We start from the raw sequence: 27,132 nt of genomic DNA, 5'->3' as shown, positions 1-27,132 counted from the left end.
GTGTAACGGTGATATAATAATACGTTTTTTTAAATCGGATAAAAATTATGACTTCGTACAATCAGGGGTCATAATTCAGGAAGTTACGGTCCGATATGCATGAATATCGAAAGGAACCGAGATCTTTGGGTTATAAACTTACATTTCAAGTTTCAACAAAATCGGATAAAAATTGTGACCCCTATAGGGTCCACAACCTTGATATACCATATTCTTACGCTATTTGGGAATGAATGGCGGCCATTTTGTCTGTCATTCTTAGGGTGTATCGGTGATATAATAGAACGTTTTTTTAAATCGGATAAAAATTATGACTTCTATAGGGTCCACAAGCTAAAAACGTGATTTTTCGTACAATCAGGGGCCATAATTCAGGAAGTTACAGTCCGATATGCACGAATATCGAAAGGAACCGAGATCTCTGGGTTATAAACTTACATTTCAAGTTTCAACAAAATCGGATAAAAATTGTGACCCCTATAGGGTCCACAACCTCGATATACCATATTCTTACGCTATTTGGGAACGAACGGTGGCCATTTTGTCTGTCAATTTTGGGCCGATTTTCACGAAATTCGAACTCAGTCATCCTTAGGGTGTAACGGTGATATAATAGAATGTTTTTTTAAATCGGATAAAAATTATGACTTCTATAGGGTCCACAAGCTAAAAACGTGATTTTTCGTACAATCAGGGGCCATAATTCAGGAAGTTACTGTCCGATATGCGCAAATATCGAAAGGAACTGAGATCTTTGGGTTATAAACTTACATTTCAAGTTTCAACAAAATTGGATAAAAATTGTGACCTCTATAGGGTCCACAAGCTAAAAACGTGAATTTTCGTACAAACAGGGGCTATAATCCATGAAGTTTCGATCCAATACATGCCAATACCGCAAGCAGCTGAGATCTTTTGGGGATAAACCTATATTTCAAGTTTCGTCGAAATCGGATAAGAATTGTGACCTGTAGAGAGTCCACAAACAATTGTGGACGGACGGACAGGGGCGACGGCATAATACGTCCACATGAAAATGTGGGCGTATAAAAATGAATCAAAGTCAGTCAAACATCTGTGACCGCGCTTAAATGTTCACATCATTTCGGGTAAATGTCAGTAATTCTGATCACATGCTTCCCTATCAGTTGATGTATTTGGTTAAACTAGACTACCGATAATATCCAATTTTTTCAGCCAATGAGATAGATAACTTCAAATGACTTAATGTGTTAAATGACCATGTGAGATGATCAAGTTGTTATTCCGAACTTGACACAATATCCAGAAAAGTACAAAGGTAACAGCACTGTATAACGGAAATTGCTACACAGTCATATGATATCAATTCATATACATGTAGAGAGTAATGACCTGGAAATATTTATTCTACATTATCTAAAATTAAGAATCGAATAATAATTGATCAAAGTTCCCATGACCCGATACTACATATTAACCTGAATCCTAATTAATGTCAACTCTGTAATTATATTAGAATCATAGTTTTATAAATTAGAATCTTTTGTACATATAATCTATGAGATATTGATGTATTAAGGCTTAAACAGTTAGTTACTAGGAAACACTTCGTAAGGTAAATAAGACCAGAGAAATGAATGTTTGTCAGTAATTAGTAAGGATCATTAAGTGAGAACGAAGATAGGTTAGGGCAAGCCGGCATTATTAGGATAGATTATTAGATAATGGTGCTGTGCTTATCTTTCCTTCTGAATTCTTGGTGATAGATTGTTACAGAATATAAATATGTGTTTGATACGAAACACATATTGTTTTCATAAGAGTTTTATTATTATTTATTTTATTTTTTTTTGCTGATTTTAGTCAGAAGTTGCAGCCAAGATTGTGCATGGTGCAAGCATCCTGCCAAGTAGATAGTGCTGGTCTGCGTGGAACTAAATATTAAATATAATTAATTGGGTCATTTTATGGATGGAACAAAAAATAATTTCAGATTCTTCATATCTCGGTTATTTGTCAATGGATCTTCATCGAGTTTTCATTTTTGGATTCTTTGGACGAATCCCATAAGGGGTTTTTTTCTGACGATTTTTTCGAAATTTGTAAGTTCGATCGATTAGTTTTAGCATCAAAGATTTGTGAAAGTTTTCTTCAACATTTCTTTAACATTCAAGAGAGTGTATCTCCTTTAATATTTGAGATATCAAGTTGAAACTTGGTAGGAATAATGAACACATTGATGCCTTCAAAATGGCATATTAAAATATTTTGTGACAGCTTCTGGTCGATCGAACACTTTCGGAAATTACCGATCGGCCTTCTGATTTTTCCCGAACATGAATAGTTCCCTCCATTTTAAAAATAGACCAAAAATGGGTAGTGTTGGCTCCAGATATTATCTTTCATTTTCAGAGACCTTGTTCCATAACATTTTCAACCGTTTGACCGCCATATTGGATTTTACAAAAAACCTTCAAATCGATATTCAGCCGCCATTTTGATTCCGATTTTCGAAACTTTTTTTTTGTTTTGAACCTACTCCTAATGGCAACAATTCTTAGGGAGTCAATTTTGAGTTCAAAATGACAAGTTTTTTCCACTTTAATAGGTATTAGATGTTACTATACTCAATAATTCATGGTGTAACTTGATTGTTGACGTTACAAGGCGTGACCAGACGGCAGTACTCAAATACAGGATGGGTACATATCAGAGGGACAGATCTATTGTTTAGCTCTTCCCCCACAGCAACTCCAAACCTCCTCCACATGATACTAGCTTGGATATATCTATCACTACCATAATAACCAACTGACATTCTAACAATGTATAATCAGTAGGAAACAGGCTGAAGCATGAGTGAAATTTTAATATTGCCTAATGACTTCAATTGGAGCGGCATATGAATGAATGGCTCCTGATTATATTCTGATTTTGAGAACAAATAGCATCAGTCTAACTCAATTGGCACACTTAAAAATAAATGCCATTATCTATAGCCCGCCATTATCTATACCTAATAAAGTGTAAGATACAAATTGATGTAAGATCATAAAAAGATAATGGGTTATTCAACAAGATATCTTTAAATAAGGATAAAATCTGTGATTTATTGCGTAATATCATTACCTGACGTTTTCATGTCTTTGAATATAAATCTTGTGAAACATGCTGTCTTTTGGTTTACCGGCAATATCAGCTTTCATTTCCATAGCAACATGTCGAGGTAGAACAGACAGTAATAACCGTTCCTAGAATAAAAAATAGATTGTATTTTGAATCAAGAAATAAAACAAATAAATCTGAAATGACTTTAATCACATGTTTCTATTTCACTTAGATGCATGAAGATATGTTGCCAGGTAATGATACATACAGCCACAGTAGCTACATGTACGTCATCCAGGCAGTTTGTTGCATTGGGAATCTTTGGGAATAAAGAAGCTCAATCTTTAAACTGTAAAATATCATTGAAATGTTGACAAGATTATATACATTTGTGCACCCCCCAACCGATAACTCCTACCAGAAATCATGATATACGACTGAGTACATCGAACAGTAGCCCACATCTCAACGCTGGAATTTCTTTTTTAAAAAGATGTTAAAAATTGTCCTAAAGCCTGTTTGTCTTAATTAATCAACAACTAGATTCGATGCCTAGCTTGGAGTTAGAATATGAATCATAGAAGATAGAGTATTTCTAATTATTAATGGATATCAATAAGTCAATATGATCATTCTGATATATGAGATACAAGTTTAATTGCAGGCCTGGAAATATAACGGTTTTAGGTGTACCTTACAAAATGTCAGGCACTAATGAAATAGTTCCTGACAAAGTCCTAATCTGTGCCTGACATTGTCTGTGACAGGTGCCTTCTTAATTGGTGTTATTATGATTTAATATCAACTCACATTGCTAATAAACAGGACTTATAATAATCAAGGCCATTGTGTGGCAAAGAAACAATTCTGTTCAGAATGTATGAAGAAAGAAATTTAAAGATTGATTCATTCCGTAACCTTATAACTCAGGAATTTTTCAACATAAAATGATCGAATTACATGAAATATTAGTTTTCGAACAATGTACATTATAGCAGAGTTACAGAACACTATAAATAATGAATTTGTTTTCGAGCTTTATGTTTAATACTTCTATTAATTTTAGCTAAAGACGAATAGATTGTCAGCTATAATGACAATGAAACATCTGTGACTCCACTATAATTACAATTTATTATGTATAACGGAAAACTAAATAACTACATGAGTAATCCATTATCCTGGATTATTATTATTAAACAGACGCGAACGAGACAAATGGTGATGTGTGTACACCCCCTCTTTATAAAATGATTTAAGTATATATGTTATAAAGCGAAATGATATGGGATTAAATGATATAGAATTGTGTGGTCACTAAAACTCAATTACAGAGAGAGAGAGAGAGAAATGGGGTTTAACGTCCACTCGACACACACTAGGTCATTTTGGGACTAACATATGGTTTAATTTTATTTCAATAATTCGCTTGCGCGTAGGGGTCTTTAGCATAAGGAGGAAACCGGAGGACCCGGAGAAAACCCATGAGGTTGGACAGGCGACCCTACTCCTTGTCACATACAACCGGGGATTCGAAACCACTCCAGTTGACTCAATGACAGGCCTTATGATACAGTGCGCACGTGCTAACCATTCGACCATCCCCCCCCCCCCAATTACAGACCTTGAGATCTAAAGAACACACGTTAGACCATTCAGTCCCACACCCTTTAGTGAATGAAGATATTAAGTATTTCTCAAGCATTTTATATTGGATTCAATCTTTCTACCTGTTCCTGATTTTCTCTCTGGGTAGTTAATCTGGCCTCAATACATCTGCGCGTCTCCAAAAATGCTTGCCGTTGTGCCATGATGGTCGGATAATGTGTAAATACTCCAGCAAAATTGACACCAATAAACAGAAAAATATTTGATAAGAGCTGAAAAACACAAAAACATTCAAAATAAACAGTAGGTGTCAAAGTAAAATGAAACGGGGAATAATGTCCTTCTTTTCTGCACCAAACAAGCTAATGAAGCGGTCTGGAGTAGGTTTAACAGTTGTTAGATACATGTAATTAACACCTACATATTATATACAATATCTTGCGAAAATTGAAGTACATTTATAGTGCAGCTACATGTACCCTAAGATTTGTCTGTAATTATAATAATATGGTAATGTTAATTAGCAAACTAAGAAAGTTATTTTAATTGTTTAAAGTGGTAGTGAAGGAAATTGCAGATTGTCTATATGCAGCCTCTTATTTTGTCTAGTTTGGCAAGAATCACACAATGCATTGAAACCATAATTACGTGTTGTTAAATTACATTCAATTTAAGATTGTGCATGCAAATAATATCAGTTCTACCTACACACACCCAACTTTTGATCATACATGTAGGTTCACTTAATATGTAATTGTTGCAAGTATTATAATTTGACAAAATGTTTTTAAATATGATATTATGACCATCACACTCCATGAAATTACATCTGATAGTAAGTGCAGGGTAAGCTCACCATACAGCCAAATAGAAACTTAAATATAAACTGGCAGACATGACAAAACCAAAGTAATACAAAGACATTGTAAATAATAAAAATACTATCAAATCAATGGATCAACAAAAATATGTACTGATATTAATACAACATCCTGTGATCATACTTTTTCAGGGGAATATGCAGAAAAATTACTGGATGTTGGAAGGGGGTGGGGGTGGGTAGAATCCCCATACCGGTTTGACTGGTCATTGGGTCTTGAGGGGCTTGTATAGGGGTGTTCTTTCCTCTAAAAATTTCGAAAGTTTGAAGTTGATTTCCTTGCATCTGAGGCCATTTCAAATATTTAGAATGTGACAGTCCAAGATGTATCAAAGAAAGCAATCGTAGGAAGGTAGGTGGCAGTAGCCACCACAATATTCGAACGGTATACTTGCATTTATGACACTGAAAGTTGCAAATCATTACATGAACGACTTAATATGTATTAAAAATATATTTCCCAACAGTCAAGAAATGAAATATATAATCAGTTATTAGAAAATTTAAGGATTTCTTTCTTATTTTATTTATTGTCAAAATCCAAATTAATTTCAGTCTATACATGTAATTCTTGGTTATACATATGTTTTTAGGTTTCACCAGATGACCTTATCAACCTGAAGGGAACATGTTTCAAAATGTTACTCTATCGACATTTTAGAATCGTTTAAACTTTTATGTTTATGTCACCTGTCATATATCAATGTTATTTTATAAACTTTTCATTTCTTTATGGTTAGATATGCTGCATGTTCAAATAACCATAGGATCATATCATACCATCATCGCCCTCAGACATTGATTACTTTATATACTTGATCATAATTAATCACTGTTGATTATTTGATTTGCTTTGAAGGTTGTCAGACTTGACCAAAACACCTGATTAGTTATTTAAGCTACTTTGACTTACGTAGGTAGTTAGGTAGATCAGGAGAGAAACAAGTTTAACATCCACTCACATATACTAGGGTCCTTTCAGATTGACATATGGTACAATTTTATTTCAATAATTTGTTTGCGGGCATTTTGTTGTTACAGTATCCAGAGAAAACCCATCTTAAGTGCACATGATAGACTACTTGACCACCAAGTACCTGGAGAGTGGAGAGAGAGAGAGAAATGGGGTTTAATGTCCACTCGACACAAACTAGGTCATTTCGGGACTAACATGTGGTTTAATTATATTTCAATAATTCGCTTGCGCGTAGAGGTCTTTAGCAGTGGGAGGAAACTGGAGGACCCGGAGAAAACCCACGAGATTGGACAGGCGACCCTACTCCTTATCATGTACAACCAGGGATCCTGGAGAGTGGGGTCTGACGGGCCGATTGTTTTTTATTTTACAGATAATATTAGTTACAAATCAACCAGGATAACTAATCTTTGCTACTTCATTCATCAGATACTAACCTATAAACATACATAGTTTCAATATTATACCTTAAAGAATTGTGGAATTATACCTATTTTTCTGTCATCACTCAGGGGTCTGATGGGGAGGGATCAATTAAAGAATAATTTAAAAATATAATTTTGGCGCCTTTTTGTTGAAGGGAGATCATAATAACCGTCCTATTCAATATCATAGTAAGCAATGGAAACATCAAAGCGAATAATTCCTTGTGGTCTTTTCGTGGTATTTATTTTTATTGGTTCTGGAAGAATGGCTACTATATTTGAGCATGTTACAGTGTCAGTATTCTTCAACTAATGTCTTGTCTCAATGAATGCACAGGTGTGCTTTTTGACTCTTATAAAATATTTACTTCAAAGCCACCACTTATATCACCATTTTTTATAATACCAACATTGTCAGGGGTAGGATGGCTATGGGGAAGAGATGTGCAAATGGTTAAAACATGCGCATTTGATCAATAAGATCTGTCATGGAGTCAAGTACCATGTTTCTATTCCCCACTTATACGTGACAAGTAGGGTTGCCTGTCCAACATTGTGGGTACTATGTACAGATTTGTTCATAAAAATTACACAGCCTATCGCATTGTTTTGGCATCAAACATTCCCCTGGCTGTTGTTCTTTTTCTATTTCTTGCCATTATAAAACTTTAGATTATATGCACAATTTTCGTAAAAATATGTCCAGGGCCTATGGACCATTCCTCTGGGGACCCATGGGCCATGCCAATAGGAACCGAACTACGGGTGATTCATCGGTGCCCTCAGCATTTGAATATATATATTTAGCTTTATTAACTGTAGAGTCAGTCACTGTGGCATTTGATTTTAAGTGCCAAGCCTAGATAACTACTAGGCATATGAGTTGGTGCAAGCACATCTTGATAACACTTAATTACTTTGGGACATGAAAAATATTGCAAAATATGAAAAAAATACTTTTACTAAGGTTAAATGTACTTTTGAGGCTGTAAGGCAATGTGTTGATAGCACTCTTTGCAAATCAACAATGTATTCTAGGCTAGGTCAAGGTTACATAATAAAGGCCTACAGAATTCGATTTTGCCATGTCTGATACAAGGGGGTGGCCCATCGGTCCCATATGCCCGTTCGTCCCCACTCTCCCCTATTTACAGTAGAAATTTCATAACAAACAAGGTATATAATCAATGTGCTGTGAAATGACCTTTTGTAGATGGTAGCTAAATTGGACATCAGATGAGAAAAATTGATTAGGGATATTAACTAGAAATAGCTGAATGCATGTGTGGGTTTTTTAATGAGTATATGAAAGTTAATTAGCCTATAGCTAATTTATAAAATATCTACATCTGCTTTACTTCTTTAACACATTTATATCCTGTAGGTAAATTTTCATACCAATCCCACCCCACTTAATTTCTATGCATCAAATATTCAAAAGTCAACACATTTATATATCCTGTAGGTAAAATTTTGATACCAATCCCATCCCACTTAATGTCTATGTATCAAATTCAAAAGTCAAGACATAGTAGTCGGACATCATACATGTATCAACTGGTGACAACAGTAGAACTTATTAAAGCCAGGCGCAGACGGGCAACTTTTTCGAGCAACTTTCAGGCAACAGTGAAATCGCTGGTCGTTGAAAGAAAAAATCGCTCGTCTGCGCCAACGGGCAACAACAGTTGTCTGCTGTTGCTCCGAGTTGCTTCTCGTTGCCAAATATCAAACATGTTTGATATTCAACAACAGAAAATCGCTCGTCGCCGAGAAATTGTTCATCTGTTGCTTCAAAATTGCTCGTCTGCGGCGGTAGGCGACAACAGGCAACAAGCAACTGGTTAACTGTCCAATCAGCGAGCGCTCTACTGTCATGTGATACTTCAAGATGGAACAGCTAACAACATTAACATGGTCCGTGGAGATGGAAGACATGTTGGTGGAAATGTGGGCTGAGTGGCCAGTATTGTATGATGTAAGCTTCTCGTTGCCAGTCAGCACACACGGGAGACCTCGAGTTGCCAATTGCTCGGAGTTGCCAGTAGTTGCCTATTGCAGCAACAAGCGACGAAAAGTTGACCGTCTGCGCCAAGCTTAAGAGTCAGAAAGATTTTGTAACAAAGGGGTCTAACTATGGCAATCTGATTAAAATACAGATCTATATTGCGTTTCATTTTTTTATACTTTCGATGGCCTACACTACATGAAGATCTGACCGGTTGTAATGGGAGGTCACGTCAGAGGTCATACGAACGGCTTTTGACCCTATGATGTCAGACATTGATTAATCAACCAGCACGGACGTTTCTAGTTGTTTACCCACAGTTCTGTGCACAGTACGCCAAGAACTGGCCATAACAGAACGCTTCATTGACTAATCCCTCACATTAACCAGAACACGGCTTATATAACAACTCTTCCAGATCCTAGTGTAGAGAAGACAAGTAAAATGAAATTTTGAACTTATAAAAAACAAAACAAAATAGGATCTGTGTTTTAATCAGATTGTAACTATGGAAGTGATCATCAAAATTTGTTGAAAATTAATAGGATTCTTTCTTTCTTTCAAAAGGATATAGACAACAAATATAAATTTCAGGTTGATAAATGGTGTTCGTAAAAAGTATATATATAGACAATAAATATAAATTTCAGGTGTTTGTAAAAGGGATATCAAAAGACTTTTACATGTATAACAAAGATACATAACTCTGGAGGTGATTATTGTAAAATGTTGAAAATCAATAGGATTCTTCCTTTCAATGAGTTAGACAACCCTTATCAAATTCAAAAACTATTACATTGTAGCCATACATTTGCTAACAAGATGGATAACGATGGATAGCAATACACAATCACATTAAAAATTAAGTTACGTACCTGTTTCCACAGATCTGTTTTACCATAGTTAACAGATGCCGAACACACCAGGTGAATAGCACATAAAAATATTCCACTCATTACAGAGAGTCTCATACGTATAGGCACAAACGCGTAAATCATATAAGTAAAAAATATTGTACACCAAACCCCCTCGGATGCGTCATGTATATCAGTATCTAAAGTTATTAAAATTACAATACCACATAACACAAATATCACAATATAGCACAAAATAAACAACTGAGGTTCATTTAAGGATTTTCTATTGCACAAGACTTCTAGAACAATGAACAGAACAATAACAACAGTCAAAACAATCCCCCTAGCAGGTAAGGTAGCTCCCCCAACATAATAAAAGACGATAAGTACAATACAAATTACACAAAATATCCCCATTACTATAGTCATACTGTTTTGATTCAATTTAAAGAAATATTTCTGGTACAGATGTTCCAGTTTTGGATCTTTGAATTTTTTTGATTTAAATACTCTCTTAAGCGTTTTTTTGTTAAAGCATGACACATCACCCAAGCTATCATCTTCCAGAATAAAAGGTTCAACTCTTGTTTCTTTCGATTGTTTTTGTTTTGCCTCATACTCTTCTTGTGCACGTTCCCATGCCGATTTGCGGCTATGACCATTATCAGTTGGGGAACGGGGCTCAATATTAAGAGGTCCGACCTTTCCATTTTTAAGTCCCAGTAACCGATTTTGTTGATTAGTCTGGTGATTTCTGTTAGCACTCTCATCTAGTTCTGCTGGAGAGTGAGAGTTCTGGGTAGCGATCATAGTGAATTCTTTTGAGCATTCGGATATCTTTCTTTCATACTTAGGTGCACTGCCATTCCACATCTGTAAGTTCAGAATCACTGGTTCATCTGTAAACAAAAAGATACATTACAAATCAAAACATTATTAGCAAATGGATAAAAAAAAGACATGTTCTTGTACACAAAAATCAAATAGATGAAATACATGTAGAGATATTCCTGTACAAGAAAATCAAAACATATTTACTGTATCCTATGGATGAAAAAGAAATGTTCTTGTACAAGAAAATCAGACCAATGGATGAAAAAGAAATGTTCTTGTGCAAGAAAATCAAAACATTTTTATCCAATGGATAAAAAAGGTATATACAAGAAATTAGAAAACCAAAACTTTATTATCCACTGGGTGCAAAAGAGATTAAGATCAATGAACCAATGTATGTTCATTTAAATAGAAGTTGCGAAAATGAATGTCAGGCAGAGCTCTTATCGGTCATATTAAACCAAACTGTAGGGAAATAGCATCCAGGTCATTATGTTCCCCCTTCATAAACTTCTATTCTATAGGGTACCTGATTCTTATAAAGTTCATTTGTAATAGAATGCCACAGGTTATTACATTTACATTATACTGTGTATGTGTGTTCACCAAGCTAAAAAAAAATAACTCTTCTTTTGATATTTACAGCTATCTTTCTTATCTGACACAAACCAGGTTTTTGTCTGAAGAATGTTTTTAGGAATACAAAACTAAACAAAGATCTAAAGGGGCTTGACATTAACATTTTCAATAGTAACTTTCCTTGTCGATGGATCAGGCACTGTACTGTAGTTGGCCTATAGGTAATAGGAGCAGATTTTGAATCTGGTTTTGACATTAAATTGCAATATGAATGACATTTAATCCAGACAATTATATATGTGAATATAAAATAATTTTATTTTAAGAAATGAAGACAGTACTTTCAATGGATTGAATGAATATAGTTTATAGCGCAGGTGTCATAGATGTCATGTTGAACACAAAAACAGTGTTATATAGTCAGCCATAAAACAAAGGATTATTCTCTAAATAGATTACAAATAGGCAGCTATAATATATCTTTCAAATTTACTTATCTTTATAATTCTTATACTTGTCTATCTCTAGACTAATAAGACAATAATACAGCTTAATATAGAAACAAGATTTATACACTTATTATAAACTTACGCAACATAAAGGGATACATAGTGCATAATAAGTAATTTAATCATATTGGGTTTTTTGTGAGATATTACCATATTGGGTGAGACTTTATATTATATTAGGTGAGACTGTATCATATTCGGCTATACAATTACTCCAAATCACGAACACATAAAACAGAAATCATTACAAAAAAGCAATCACAAGATGTCAATGACAGGGGCAATAATTCATGCAACTGGTGTACGATTTCATTAAAGCTCATCTTTTTTAGTACCTGGTAGTGTAAGTAGATGAATAACCAAATCATGTTTGAAAATAAAATCTCAAACTCTATCTGACCTGTATAGTGATTACAAGAAGCTGAACACACAGAAGGCTTGATTGAATGAAATGGAGTTTAACATCCTACTTTTCTACACCAGAGGACACAATATAGGTTCATACAGAAACATTATCATTTCTCATTACTGTCATTTTAAATATATGTAGTCACTAGTGTCACTATACTCTCCTTAATACAAATACAATTTACAACCATTATAAAGATAGTTAAATGACCTCTTAAAGCTTGGTTCATGTACATTTAGTCGGTATACACCTTCTGAACTAAGTCTAAAATAAATAAAGGTTTTAAACTTAAACTTGGATCTATTTACAGTTCAACACCTTCCAATACACCATGTTCACCATGCAATGTTTCAATGAAAAATATCAATGAATTTATTACTTCCATTGGTTTTTTTAAAGAAGCTAAATCCATTTTCTTTGAATCCTAAAATTGACAAAAATGGGACAATGAAATGAGGTTCAATGTCCTACTTTTGGCACCCACAGGGCTAATGAAGATAGTGGGAATTGGGTCAAAAGATGCACATTAATGTAATTTGAATGCATTTAAACAGATTTAAATCAATTTTTTTTATTGAAATTTCTAATTAGTTATGCTAGTCAAAATATGTGAGCAGCCCAAATTGAATGGCAGTTACTCACATCCAGTTAATCCAGTCTACATCAGGTGTACGGTTTCATAAATGGTGCTCAAGAGCATAGAGTACATGCAGTTGTCGACTGATTTTAAAATTGTTCATTGTGTCTTAGATATTAGATATCAGGTGCCCATGTTAAGATTAACATCAATATAATTGTAATGAACCAAAAATTTGTGTTTGTAATGTTGAATACTGTGGATAATGTAGAGGTTTATGCCCCTTAATAGAAAATTGAATGACAGATTAACAAATCCATAGAGCTCATAGAGCGGGGGATTAAAGATACAGTATGTAAAATTTAGATAAAGAGCTGACTGACCATTCTTGCTATAATAGCTCAAAGATAGATAATGTAAAATGAAAATATTGAAAATTTCATTCAAATTACTTCATTCTGAGCCAAGTTATCACTGTTTGTAGTTTTGACAAGATGTGTGCATAGTGGTAACCAGGACCTTGGTATATTTGAGACTAAGCCTTGCTTTCCCATTTTTAAGTTAAATTTTTAAATGGCAAACAGTTCTAAGCTAGTTAAAATCTCAAGTATTCGATGTCATCGAGAGTTGATAATGGTCTTGTTTTGTTAATAAATGTCTAATTGATAGTTTATAAAACATGAAATAAGATGAAATAAAATGAAATGGGGTTTAACTTTAAACTTTTACGGAATCGCACATGTTATAGACCACTTGATTACACCCATCCCCCCAGTTTTGATAAATAATGAATCTTTTAAGAGTGTAATCAAGATTCCAAACTATAAAGTAGCTGATGAAACAATACAGTAAATTGATTTAGCCTATGCTGTTGACAACAATAAATATATAGAATTAAATTCAATATACCGATATAGGAAATTAGTAGACCTATACATTCATACATGGTCCCCATTAAGGCTATTATAAAGAAACGTTGCTATAGTAATATCAAACTATAGAAATAACCTTGTATTTCCTGACATCAAAAGGATTTTTACCATCTCTAATTAAACTTAATCATAGAATCCTGCAAGCGTTTACTTACATTAAAGCAGCCTTATCAATACATGCTTTTGCAAAGTCAATAGATTTGTCTAACACACCCAGTTGCTATATTGTGAGGAATGGTTTATTGCGAATATTTGCGATAAAATTTATCATGTAAAATAATGCTAAAGGGCAACAATGTAATAAGTTTCCTCACTTCAAAGCATGTACGATGTTAAACCCCATTTCAAATTTCCTTATTAGTAAAATAATAAACATGTATATGTGTTCATGTTCCTGAAGCAACGACTGTGAGTTTTAGACGTTGCTAGATTACTTTGCAATTCCCAAGCTTATAGCTATGTTTTCTCTCTTTACTACAGACACGTGAACAGTAGCGTCCAATCAGAAGTTGTGACTGAAAGACAGACACGTGAACAGTAGCGTCCAATCAGAAGTTGTGACTGAAAGACAATCAAATAAACTATAGCGATCTCCACGGAAACCTTGACATTGAACAAACTTTGAACTTTGCCGAAATATGCAGGGTATTATGTGAAGGCTTTGATAAGATGCACGGAGTAAGTAAGATCAAGCCTTCTATTGAAGACGATACGTGTTATGATACTGATATATGCAAATAATGATAATATAACCATTGTTTATGACATGTCTTGTGCGAAAAGCAGGGTATGCTTACTTTTTCTAAAACACCTGATTCTACTTTTGATTTGTGAAGTGTACATAGTTAACCAAACTCCTCGCAGTGTTTCGCTTGATTATAGACCTATTAAACTCGGACACTGTTTTAATAACCGCAAATTTATGTTCCAAAATATGACTGGTCAACAGTCGGATAAACAACCAATACATTACAGCGTAACAAAATCATTCGGGTTTTAAACAGAGCTCCACATATGTTTACACTACGTTACGTCATTACCCGAGAAATGTATTATGCTCCACTAACCAGTGCATAGCAGAATATTGCAGAAAAACTAATTGTGTGACAAACGAGGCTATCGAAAACGCATACAATGTAAACAATGGGTAATGATCAATATGAACAAACACGTGGAGACGAACAACATGTTCACCATTTTTAATATATTAAATCACTGTCCAAAATTTTAGGGAAGACCCCCGATTAAATGAAGGGCTGTCATGTTGCTGTACTTCTGATAGATTTGACTAATGGGAAGAATAGACACACTCTCTCAAAAGCTCAAGTATTAGAAGCCAATCCAGCAATGGCTAGAGAGGGATTTCTCGGACCCTTGCTTCAGGAATATGATAGTTAACAAACTTTTGTTGAAGTGTTGTATCCATAAGACACCCATTAACAGCATACATCTAGGAATTTTCTTTAAAAAGTTGCATCATGAACTGTCCTCCTTAGCTATTAATAATTAATCAAACAACTGTCATATATAATAATCTCTTCTATTCTAAAGATATTTTGGTAATTTTGTACTCAAGTGTAGGTACCGACAGAAGAATTTTAAGAAGATGCCATATCCATGCAAAAATTAACTAGAAATTGGTTGTTATTGAAACCTAGCCCAAACTAAAACTAAATACATGTAAGTACAAACAGGACTAATATTTGAATGGTGCCTAGGGATTTGCATGTATGGTCAATAAAATTATCAATGGAGAATGACTCCTTTAAAAGAAAATGGACCAAAATCATCTCAACATTAAAATGTACAGATTTAAATTGTGCTGACAATTTTAAGGTCTGCAAATATGGACAATATAATTTTACTCCATCTTTCGGCTTCCAACCACCAACAAATGTTGCTTTTTAATAAAAAATAAAAAATCATCCCAATCTATGTAAATGAAAGCAATTATATTCCTTTACATAATATCTAATGAAATCTTTTTATTCAATAAATCGAAATAGATCACAATTACTCCTAAATGATCTTTTTTCACAAACTGTCAGGGTATATAAAAATAAATTACATACTTTCATGGTCTATCAACATTAATCACAAAAATTCCATTACATGTTTTTCCTCTAACTAGGAAGAGAATTAATTTATCTAATGTCTGAATTCTGTCCATGACATTTCATTGATTTTACAATTTAAAAATCTATGTTTTTGTCCTGGTATTGAGGTTGCTAGTAAACAAGCCAGTATGTACATGTATATACAGGATGAAACAATTTACAAAAATTTAATTCTTTTCATTCATTTCTGGCAAAGGCACTTGAAGGGATTAAACTAAAACTTCTTACTACTGTTTGAAGATATATTACAGTATTAGCAAGGTATATCACCCACCATATTGTTTTGACTCGTTGACATCATCTCACAATACTCATTAGTTTTAACACTTCCCGTTATTGCCAACAAGACCTCATTTGATCATTATACAGCTTCCAATGTAATTAAATTCGCCATTTTGCAGCGTTCTTAATTACAAATCAAACCTAAAGCGCTTTATTTGACGATTATCAACTTCGTCAGACCGGAAGTAACGCGAAATGAGGTCAGAGTGACTACTCTCAAGTGGCACTACACATCGGTTTTTTACACTTACATGTATTTTAAAAATTTTAAATACATTAGGCAATTAAAAAAAAAAACAGATTCTGAAAAATTGATGAAACAAATAATGATCGATGCCAGAAAAATCTATTATCGGCCGAAACTTGAGACGTCTGGTTTCTGGCATAGGCATCACAAACAAAAAAATGGACTGGCTGTCTATGCCATAGTATGGAATCAGTATTCAGAAATTTAAAAAGTTCATCTGCGTGGGGGATGGGGAGGAAGGGGGGGTGGTGGCGGGGACTTATTTACGAGCATTCATTTTGCAGACTAAAAGGCAAAATATTTTTCGAAAAAAAAATCTTTCAGTCCGACGAAGTTGATAATTGCCAAGTGATAGCACTTCGGGTTTGATTTAAAATTGTAATTAGTAATGCCATAAAATGAACAATTTAAATACATTGTAAGCCGCATAAAGATCAAATAAAGTCTTGTTGGCAATAAAACCGACGGGAAGTGGTAGAACTATTGAGTATTGTGAGATGACGAGTCAAAACAATATACCTTGTTAATACTGTAATATTTAGTCAAGCAGTAGTAAGAAGTTTTATGTTATTCGCTTCAAGTGCCTGTGATTTCTGGCTATAAATTTTAATTTCCTCACTTTAAATAACTTGACTTATCCCACATCTGAAACACATCTCAGGCTGTCTATACAAAACTTTCTACACACATCAGTATGTGTGTCTATTGTGAATAGGGAAAATTCGCAGATTTGATAAATTTTGTGTTTGGTTTTTGATACAATTTTTATTTCGAAGCAATTAATATGTACTCATACTATTCAAAAAGTAGGATGTTAAACCCTATTCATCTCTGAATCAGAGAACAGAAGAAAAATAGAATATGAAAACTCAAATTAATTAATACAACAGTGGGATCAAGTTTACAAATATTGGGGTGAGATTAAGATCTAGCAGCACAGACTTTTTATGACTTGGGACACTCAAACAGCGCAAACTTCAAATAATAAATTTGTTTTTGTCACAATCTAATGCCAAGGTTGAATTTTTATCACATAAAGACTATTATAACAGTATAATACATCATCAAATATCAATTCAAGTATTTACTTTACACAGAGCAATAAAATCAACACTGCCAAATAAAATGGCAGAAATCAATAAGTCAATGATACTTGACTTCACCTAATTATGCCTAAATATAACATTTTATGGATGTAATAAAAGGTGAAGTATGATACCTACATGTATAGTAAACAAAAGATTTAAAATATTATCCTGGTCATTTTTCTACAATCTGCTATATACTTAACATGAAGGGAATGATTGGGTACAGGATTCGAGTTTGTTAATCACAATCTGGTTATTATAACTAATAATTTATTTGTTAGAGATGTGTTATAAAAAGAGCATTGTGGGCCTGTGACCACCAAAAAATACAGTTGACCTTGGTTAGACAGCTAAAGGAAAATCTTTAAAAAGATTTTGTAGCATTTTCTGTATTGTGTGTTTTGATTAGTGGCTTGATTTAGAGTTGACCAATCACAATCTGCACATTACTGAATGTTATGCCCTGTAAAGAAATGGTTTTAGACCAAGATAAATTGGAGAAAATTCTAATGGAATAAATGTTGGTATAATTTTAATTAGACTTTGTTCCTTGATCCATGAAATAAAACCTCCATTTCCTTACCATATCTAAACATTAGAATCTTTAATATTTCATTTGTTGTTGAATGACATAAACTATTCTTTCATTCCCATTGTCATCAAAAATTCAGATAAAGGCTTATAATAGTGTTTAAGACCATGCTCAATCAACAGTACTATCAAAAACACGCTGATGAAAAATGGTTCAAACCGATTCCTTCTTACTTAAAGATGCATTATGTAAGATTTAGATAAGGAGCTGACAGTTCTCACTATAATAGTTAAAAAATAGATAATAAAGGGAATATGTTAACAATTTCTGTCAAATTACTTCATTCTGAGCAGAGTTATAGTTGATTGCAGAAAATTATACCATTGTTACTCGGATATTAACTTTAGCCTCTGGAGTGTCCACTAGATTTTTCAAAGTGATCATCAGAAAATCAATATTTACTTTAGCCTCTAAGAGCGTCAACAAGTAATTGTGGACGCCCAACGCAGGACCAACGACAATATACAACAACATTTAAATGTAGGCGCATAAAAATGGATTTCTTGTACAATTGTTAAAAGAAGCCAAAGTTGTTCACAGGATATAAATGTTCATTCTTTTTCATTTGTTCATATGTTGTTGACCACAAATGCAATACATTCACAGCAATCCCAGCAATTATCACCTTATGGTAAGCAATCAAGAGCAATATTGCAAACAACAGACAAAAGTGGTGTAATTAGGGAATGGGTGGTGATTAGTAGTAATTTGACTCTTTACCACTGGTGGATACTGAGAAGTAGCAACGGTGATATTTGTACGTTTATACATGCATTTATAGTTCAGTGGTACCCACGATAATATGTAAACAAATTAAACTCACGACAAAAAGACAAACATATAAATAACTATAGCCCGACTGATATGAAGTATAAAACACAAAGTATTCATCAAGAAATAAAATATGTATAAAAACACACATACATGTACATGTATGTAACTACAGCACATCAATTTCTCACCCGTGTTAATTAACACACCGTATTTTCATATTACATTTGTTGTGATAATTAGACTTTTACCGATATTCGTGCTAAATTTACCCAAGTAGTTAGAAAACTATGTCCTAAACCTACAAATATTACCTTTGCTACTTCTCAGTGTGATCTGGGCTAGAGTCAGAAAAATAACATAGAGAGAGAGAGAGAAATGGGGTTTAACGTCCACTCGACACAAACTAGGTCATTTCAGGACTAACATATGGTTTTAATTTTATTTCAATAATTTGCTTGCGCGTAGGGGTCTTTAGCAGTGGGAGTAAACCGGAGGACCCGGGGAGAAAACCCACGGGGTTGGACAGGCGACCCTACTCCTTGTCACGTACAACCGGGGATTCGAAACCATGCCAGTCGACTCAATGACAGACTTTATGATACAGCGCGCACACGCTAACCATTCAGCCATCCAACCCCCCTAGAAAAATAACATAGACACTGCTTGATAATTAATGGTAATCAAAAATGGGTTGGTGTCTGGAAACAAAAGTCTTCCCAAGCATTGTGAATCTAAACCATTTTGGACCTTTTCTGATGATTTTTTTGAAAAAGCCTCATGCCAAAGTTGACTAAAAGTGCAGTCTGTTAAATATTGCATCAAAAAGGTTTGGATCATTCTTATTTCCATAACTTATAATTCCACCATATGGCCGGGTTGGTGTGACTATCTCACAATTTCTCACCAAATATTTCTGACAGAGATTTAAGAAAAACACAGTTGAGTGAAACGAACCAAATAAATTTTTTCAAGCTTTATGAAACTTGATGTACACAAATATACACATGTACTTTTTAAATAATAAAAATAAAGGATATTCTGATTGTATCTTGTGAGGTTTTATAATATTTTATATTATATATCCATTGGCAATTCATAGCCGCACAAAACTAAATATTTTTGCCTTAACAGATCAAACAAGCCAACAGTGAGGCTGATGTCCCCCGCCGAAATTGCAAAATAAATAGATGACACATATTAATTAATCGCACATTTATTTTTTTCACTAAGTTTCATCACTCTCTATCAGATAGAATCAAGATTATCTTGTCCCAAACCATCGACAAATGAAATCGATTAGCTCTGCTTAGCTTCAGCTCGAAATGTTAATTATTGAACTCAGTCAAGACATTCACCTAATGAACATCTACATATACATCAAGTTTAAACATTCACCTAATAGACACCTATGCCAAGTTTGAACATTCTACCTCAATTAGAAGGAGAGTTATTGTGTTCCAAAGTTTCTACCAATCAAATTGCTTATCACTCTGCTTACCCTCAGCAAAAAATGTTCATTATCGAACTTAGTTAAGGTATTCATATAATAAATCTATACACCAAGTTTCATCAATCTCACTTAATTAGAACTAAAGTTATCGTGTCCCAAAGCATCAACCAATCAAATTGCTTATCTCTGCTTACCCTAAGCGGAAAATGCTCATCTTCGAACTCCATCAAGGCATTGACCTAATCAACACATACACCAAGTTTGAACATTCTAGCTCAATTAGGAAGAGAGTTATCGTGCCCCAAAGTATCAACCAATCAAATTGCTTATCTCTGCTTACCCTAAGCGGAAAATGCTCATCTTCGAACTCCATCAAGGCATTGACCTAATAAACACATACACCAAGTTTGAACATTCTAGCTCAATTAAAAGTTATCGTGTCCCAAAGCATCAACCAATCAAATTGCTTATCTCTGCTTACCCTAAGCGGAAAATGCTCATCTTCGAACTCCATCAAGGCATTGACCTAATCAACACATACACCAAGTTTGAACATTCTAGCCCAATTAGGAAGAGAGTTATCGTGTCCCAAAGCATCAACCAATCAAATTGCTTATCTCTGCTTACCCTAAGCGGAAAATGCTCATCTTCGAACTCCATCAAGGCATTGACCTAATAAACACATACACCAAGTTTGAACATTCTAGCTCAATTAGGAAGAGAGTTATTGTGTCCCAAAAAGTGTGACGGACAGACAGACGGACGGACAGACAGACGGACAGACAGACAGACAGACAGACAGACAGACGGACGAACCCATTTTAATAGTCCCCTGCTTTCTTCGAAAGGCGGGGGACAATAAAATGGTATATAAAGACTTATAAACTGTCATTTGTGCAGGACGGAAGGCCTGGCAAGGGACAACATATAGTTGCTCGGATGGGCAAGAAAACCGAGGTCCCGTGTACACATTGGTGTGCATGTAAAAGAACCTTTAACACTTGGAATTCAAAATAAGGGTAGTCATAGTGCCGATGTCCAGGAAAAAAGTCCCTCATGGCAGACTATATATGGCATATGCCCACCTTAATTAGCCCAATTGGTGCGGAACAGTAGGATGTTAAATGTCATTTCACTTTACTTTCATTTTATGCTTATAAATGACCAGACGGCCACAGTGATTTAAACATTTTTCTTTTAAAATAATAATTACATTTTAGTCTTTTTTTGTCTCATATAAAATCTCTCGAACTCAAAAATCCACTGTTTCAACAGTCAGGAATAGATTGATTCTACTTCAAGCATAGTTGAGTTCCAATCAATTTATTTATGTCTTAACATAAAATGCTCATCGTTGAATTTAGTCAAGACTCACTCAATGAACAACTACATGTACACCAAGTTTGAACATTCTATCTCTATTAGAAGCAGAGTTTTTGTCTCCCAAAAAGGGTGACAGAAAGACCATCAGACAGAGGGACGCACCCATTTTAACAGTGACTGCATCCATTCCACCATCTGTATCTGCAATAAGACCTGTCAATGTGATGTACATAAAGAATGTATAAGACTAAAGCATAATACAATTTGGTTCTCCTTAATTCAAGAAAATATAGAATTACTCTTGCAATATAATTAAGAAAAGTTTTTATGGGATGCTTTTTTCTGATTTTTGATATTAGCAAGAGCTTTTTATGGCTTCGCACGATTTCATAAACGTGAAGAACTGAGGTAAATATAAATTTATCAGCGCTTAATCCATGCTAATAGGTACTTAGATTGAGACTGATTATTTAACATTTAATTAAAGATGCATTATGTAAGATTTAGATAAAGAGCTGGCCGTTCTTGTAGATGTATAATAGTTCAAAAATAGTTCTTTGACGAATAAATATATTGAAAATATCATTCAAATTACTTTATTCTGAGCCAAGTTATGGGTGTTTATAATCATAGCAATGATACTGGACAAGCGAGACTTAGTTTTGACTATCCATTTCAGCGTTAAAATTTTAAATCTAGCAGGCTTTCTAATGGAAGTCATTTAAATCTCTGCCGTCCAATGGTCTACAGAGTTGATTATGGACTTGTCATGTTAATAAATGTTTAATAATAGTTCTGTACACCATTTGAAGCCAAAATAAGACCCACAATAAGGAGATTGAGCTCTTATAATGCATCACCTTTACATATGGACAGATTACATTCTGACCTTCGTCAGGTTTCTATCCATAGTTCCTTATGACCACTCTACTCGTCAAGTTCTTGATAAAAGAGTAGGAACACTATTGAAATTTAGATAATCTTCTGGCTAGGATTCAATTCGATTAAAAACATACCCATCAATAAGATTTTAAGAACACATTAAGATGGCAGCGGGCATGTTATAATATCATGACATTATCAGACAATAAACAGACTATTGTAATTGGAGAAAATAAAAAAAGTAAAGTGTACCATTTACATAAAGGCAGTATAAATCGATAGAAGTTTGCGTCATCATATCTTTGTAAATACTGAAAAGAATTGAACCATTCATTCCTATTAGATATTCAACTTTTACAATATTTTAGTTAACAAGTGATTCCTATAAATATTGCTCAAATTACATGCACTCAGAGATTTTAATTAGATAATGACTGCCTTTACAGTAAACTTTTACTTTTACCTGTTTGTGAACCAGCTAACTTGTTGTAAATCACACTTTTTTTTAGAAAATTCATAGAAAATATGAATTGTTAGTCTACAAGATACAGTAGGCAAGAGAACTGACTCATGCATTAACTGTGAAAAAATATTTTACTTGCCTCTTCTTTATAATGTAAAAGTAGGCTAACATCCCTTAGAAACTAAGTAAAAAATCTTTCAACATTCTATTGAGAACATCTTTACAATGGAGTAATACATGCAAATTTTAGTTATAAAATCTCTAGTATCCTGTCTCACTGTATAAATTATGCACAGACAAAAAGACGACTACAATTGAATTAATGACCCCTTTTAAAGAGTGCTCATAAATATTAGGAGGTATATTCACATATTATTGCTGGATGTCATAAGGATACTTCCTTGTTCTTTGTTCATTAAAATGTGCAATATATAATATAATCCATTTTTACAACAATTATGTAGAAACTTACATATATATACATGTAAGTAAATACAATTCAAGTAAACATGTAGGCTTATTATATTCATAAATATACAGTTGTTGGTGTTGTGAATGAAGCCGGATATGCTCGCTCCATGCCTGTTATCTAGAAAGTTGATTATGGACTTGTCATGTTAATAAATGTAGAAAAATAAAAAAAGTAAAATGTACCATTTACATAAAGGGAAGTATAAATCCACAGGATTTTGCATTTTGTGTAGTAGTTTCACCTGCCTAACTTCGCAGGTACTTTTCCAAGTAGGCCTAACCCCCTTCTAAAGAAGCCTACACCAAGTAAATTATTAAAACAAAACATAATGACATTTAGTGTAGATGTTTAACTCCTCTATTTCATACTTTCAAATCATTTGCCTACAATATATCATTTATACTAATTCTACCCTAGTGCAACACAATAATATCAGGTAGCCTACACCTGAATATTTATATTGGCACTGACATATATTATTTGGTGCCAAATTTTACGGTAGGTATAACTGACACAGTAAAAGCCTTTGAGTATTTTTACAATAAAGATTTTAAAAAATTTTAAAAAAATATTTCAAGTTTTTACATTCATGTCCAGACTCCATGACCGTTGTTCAATACATAAACAAAAAATTTAACCAAATTTGTCAAACCATTATAAATGTGAAATCCTAATGTTACCTAAACCTGCACTTTTAATAATCTTAAACTACAGAAATGTGCAGATAAATACACAGTTTCTGATACATTGTAAATAAAAATCGTGGGCTTTATATTTGTTAGCACAAGGAAAATTGTGATTTGTAAACCTGGTTATCCAGACATTTATTACGGTATATACGACGTTTTGTAAATAATGACGCCTAATAGTGAATTGTATCAAAATATATGACAAGGATAATATCGTATAAAACAGTACAATATTACATAAATATACATTAATAAAATCATACGGTTACAACAATGTTTACTTTACCGTTACTTCGGCCATGACAGTCTAATATAATCCGTTCACCGAATGTCAAAAGGTTCAGTGAAGAGTACTTACCATTTTTTACGCTAATCATGTAAATCTGCTAACTGTTATTGTTCACTTAATTACTAACTTTGGCTATCACCAAAAAGCACCTGCCAACCCAGCCTTGTTGCTCACAGTTTCCGGTGTCGCCTCAGGTAGTTAGCAGACGAATCCAATAGCAGAGAACCCAAGCGATTGATTGGTTGAATTCATCCCAGAGATATCGATAACCGCCATGATAATATTATGATTTAATATTTTGTCTCAACGGGAGTTTTCTTGTTGCTATGGCATTTAGATTTTTATCGACTTTTTTATGAGTTATTCCAACAAATAAGGACATCATATATTTTATTTCTCAAATGTCATTCTTATTGATTTTGTATTGATCATTAAGCGGCATTGATTTTTTATGTGATATATACTACTATCCTCAGAAATATGAAATTGCTGTGAGATTTTTGAAAAATATTTTTTGTAGTAATGACATCTCCTGAGCGTCATTATAAAAGAAAATGAAATGAAATGGGTTTTTAAGCTCCCAACGTTTCTGTCTGGACTGGGCTAATTATGAAGTCGGGCATACGGCCTGTTCTTATTTCGAATTCCAACTGTCAAGGGTTCGTTTACGTGCACGCCAATATGTACGCGGGGCCCTGGATTTCCGTCCCACCCGAACGACTAGACACTGTAACTTGCCAGGCCCCCATGACAAGGGGGAATCCCCGCCGGAAAACCCGAAGAACTTTCTCGACCAACACTAGTAGGAGCGAACCCAAGACTTCCTGGTTAGCGAGCCATCGCAGCTCCGCATTATAAAAGAGAGTCGGAGATCTAATCTAATCGCTAATATTTGGGACCTAGGCATTGACACAAATGGGTCACAACGCATATAATAATGTAATATGAATGTATACAAACTGATTTACATTCAATCGTTTCCGTTTTTACTCTAATTCCAAATCCTTTATGTTCGGCGAAATACGCCAGACGTCTCATTTCGAATGGTAATCTCTAGCAATGGCAATGACTTATATGGAATATGTTTAGCCGCGTTCTTCGAGTGCCTTATTACAAATAGCGCTGAAACGCATTATGGTACACGATTCGTGTAGCCTACCAATGGTAAAATGTTTATTTTGTCTTAAATATTGCATATCAGAATTACTTTAAATTATTCTATCTGAAACCGTTACCCTTGACAAGATTTGTCGACGACCTTGTTTCGTCCCTTTAATTTCGTGCCAGATGGAGCAAAAGATGACACAACGAACGTTGGGGGAGAGGGGGGGGCGGGTATTTTACTCAACTTTTAATAAAATAAACAGAACAAAAATTCTCTTAAACTAGCTATTTGCCAGTTATTTTTCGTATAGTTCACACATAACAAAAATCCGTTTTTTACAGGGCTGGCCTATAAGTACAATAAGTACAATATATATAAACAGTTATTCTCTTGTACCACGCTTCAAAATACCGCGCACGCCTTATCGCTTCTAGATACAAACGAAACGTGGTAAGCGAGTTTGGTACCACCTATTTTTATATTATAGTGATTTTACCTTATTGGAAGCTAATTTTGCGAATGATGTTAATTATTGGACCACTTCGGAGCTCGCCTGTCGCCGACTTTCAGGCCGCGGCTCCGCTTTCAACATAGAACAATACATATAATGTATATAGAGGATATTTGTCGTTTTAGAGCGAATAACATATTTTATTTCATCGAGAAGCAAGAAAACTTATATTTTCACGATTGCGTAGCATGAGTGAAAATATAAACGTTTTTTTGCTTAGACTGATTTACATTCGATCGTTTCTGTTTTTACTGTAATTTCTAATCAGTTATAAGCGAATAGTCCAAATTGAATGGCAGTCCATTGGCGTCTACACCGGTTGTACTCTCAAATGACGTCATTGTGTTCTCCTATAGGATATGTTTAGCCTCGTTCATCGGGTCGCTTCATTACAAATGGCGCTCGAAAGCATTCTGACACGCGATTCGTGTGCCAATTATAAAATTTTCACTTTGTCTTAAATGTTGGATACCAGAACCCCATCTTTTCATGGTAAGATAACACCATCATGCAGTGTTGATTTAAATTGATCAATAAGTCATGTTTCCAATGTCGAAGAATGTGGATGATATTGAGGAAGCCACTTACCTCCTTTAGCGCTATTCTTGTTTTTCTCAAAGTTTTGCAATGATACTAACCTATTCTTTATAGTTGCCTCCCCTGAATCGTGGTTTCATGTCAATAAGCCATTCAGTGACAGTGGCCAAGCTAAGATTTCGGAAATGAAATGTTTTGCTCCGAACTGGGCTAATGAAGACGGGCATACGCCATACAGTGTGCTATGAGGGAAATTTTGCATGGACAGCGGCACTACGGCCTACTCTTATATCGAATTCCAAATGCCAAGGGATCTTCGTTTCATCCGAATGACTAGACAGCGGTCCTTGTCAGGCCCTGATTTGTCTTTTTTAATAATATTATTAATACATGTCTGGCACTAAGTTGAAAATGTCGGGTACTATTTCATTAGTGCCTGACATTTTGTCAGGTACATCTAAAGCCGTTATTTCCAGGCCTGCATTTAGGAGCATCCAAGTCCAAGATATAGGGCTCCCGAATTGGACATAAGGGTCCCTTTGGCTCCAGCTTAAGGGAACCTACGTCTTTGTCCAGTCAAAAGGCGCATACACCTTGAGCCGTTCTTATTCGTTTTCTCATCTTGTC

General features: G+C 34.3%; 1 protein-coding gene across 2 annotated transcripts in view; it reads right to left on the bottom strand.

Annotated features, from left to right (window-relative positions):
* The window catches only part of LOC126831735 (adenylate cyclase type 5), a 47,966-nt gene extending 23,445 nt beyond the window's left edge, over window positions 1–24,521 (bottom strand). The window contains exons 1-4 of one of the 2 annotated variants that reach the window (XM_050562386.2): window positions 24,422–24,521; window positions 9,863–10,743; window positions 4,821–4,970; window positions 3,112–3,233 (exon numbers count right to left, since the gene is read on the bottom strand). In XM_050562386.2, the coding sequence (XP_050418343.2) occupies window positions 3,112–3,233; window positions 4,821–4,970; window positions 9,863–10,743; window positions 24,422–24,440 (1,172 nt within the window). In that variant the 5' untranslated portion in view covers window positions 24,441–24,521. Of the gene's footprint in view, window positions 1–3,111; window positions 3,234–4,820; window positions 4,971–9,862; window positions 10,744–22,902; window positions 23,003–24,421 lie in introns of those variants that run through there. The other variant, XM_050562385.2, reaches the window with a different exon arrangement.
* Window positions 24,522–27,132: the final 2,611 nt, after the last annotated feature.

This window comes from Patella vulgata, chromosome 9 (genome assembly GCF_932274485.2).
Source record: "Patella vulgata chromosome 9, xgPatVulg1.2, whole genome shotgun sequence".
NCBI lineage: Eukaryota > Metazoa > Mollusca > Gastropoda > Patellidae > Patella > Patella vulgata.
Note: the sequence above shows the minus strand (reverse complement) of the source record. Positions and strands in the feature narration are given on the sequence as shown.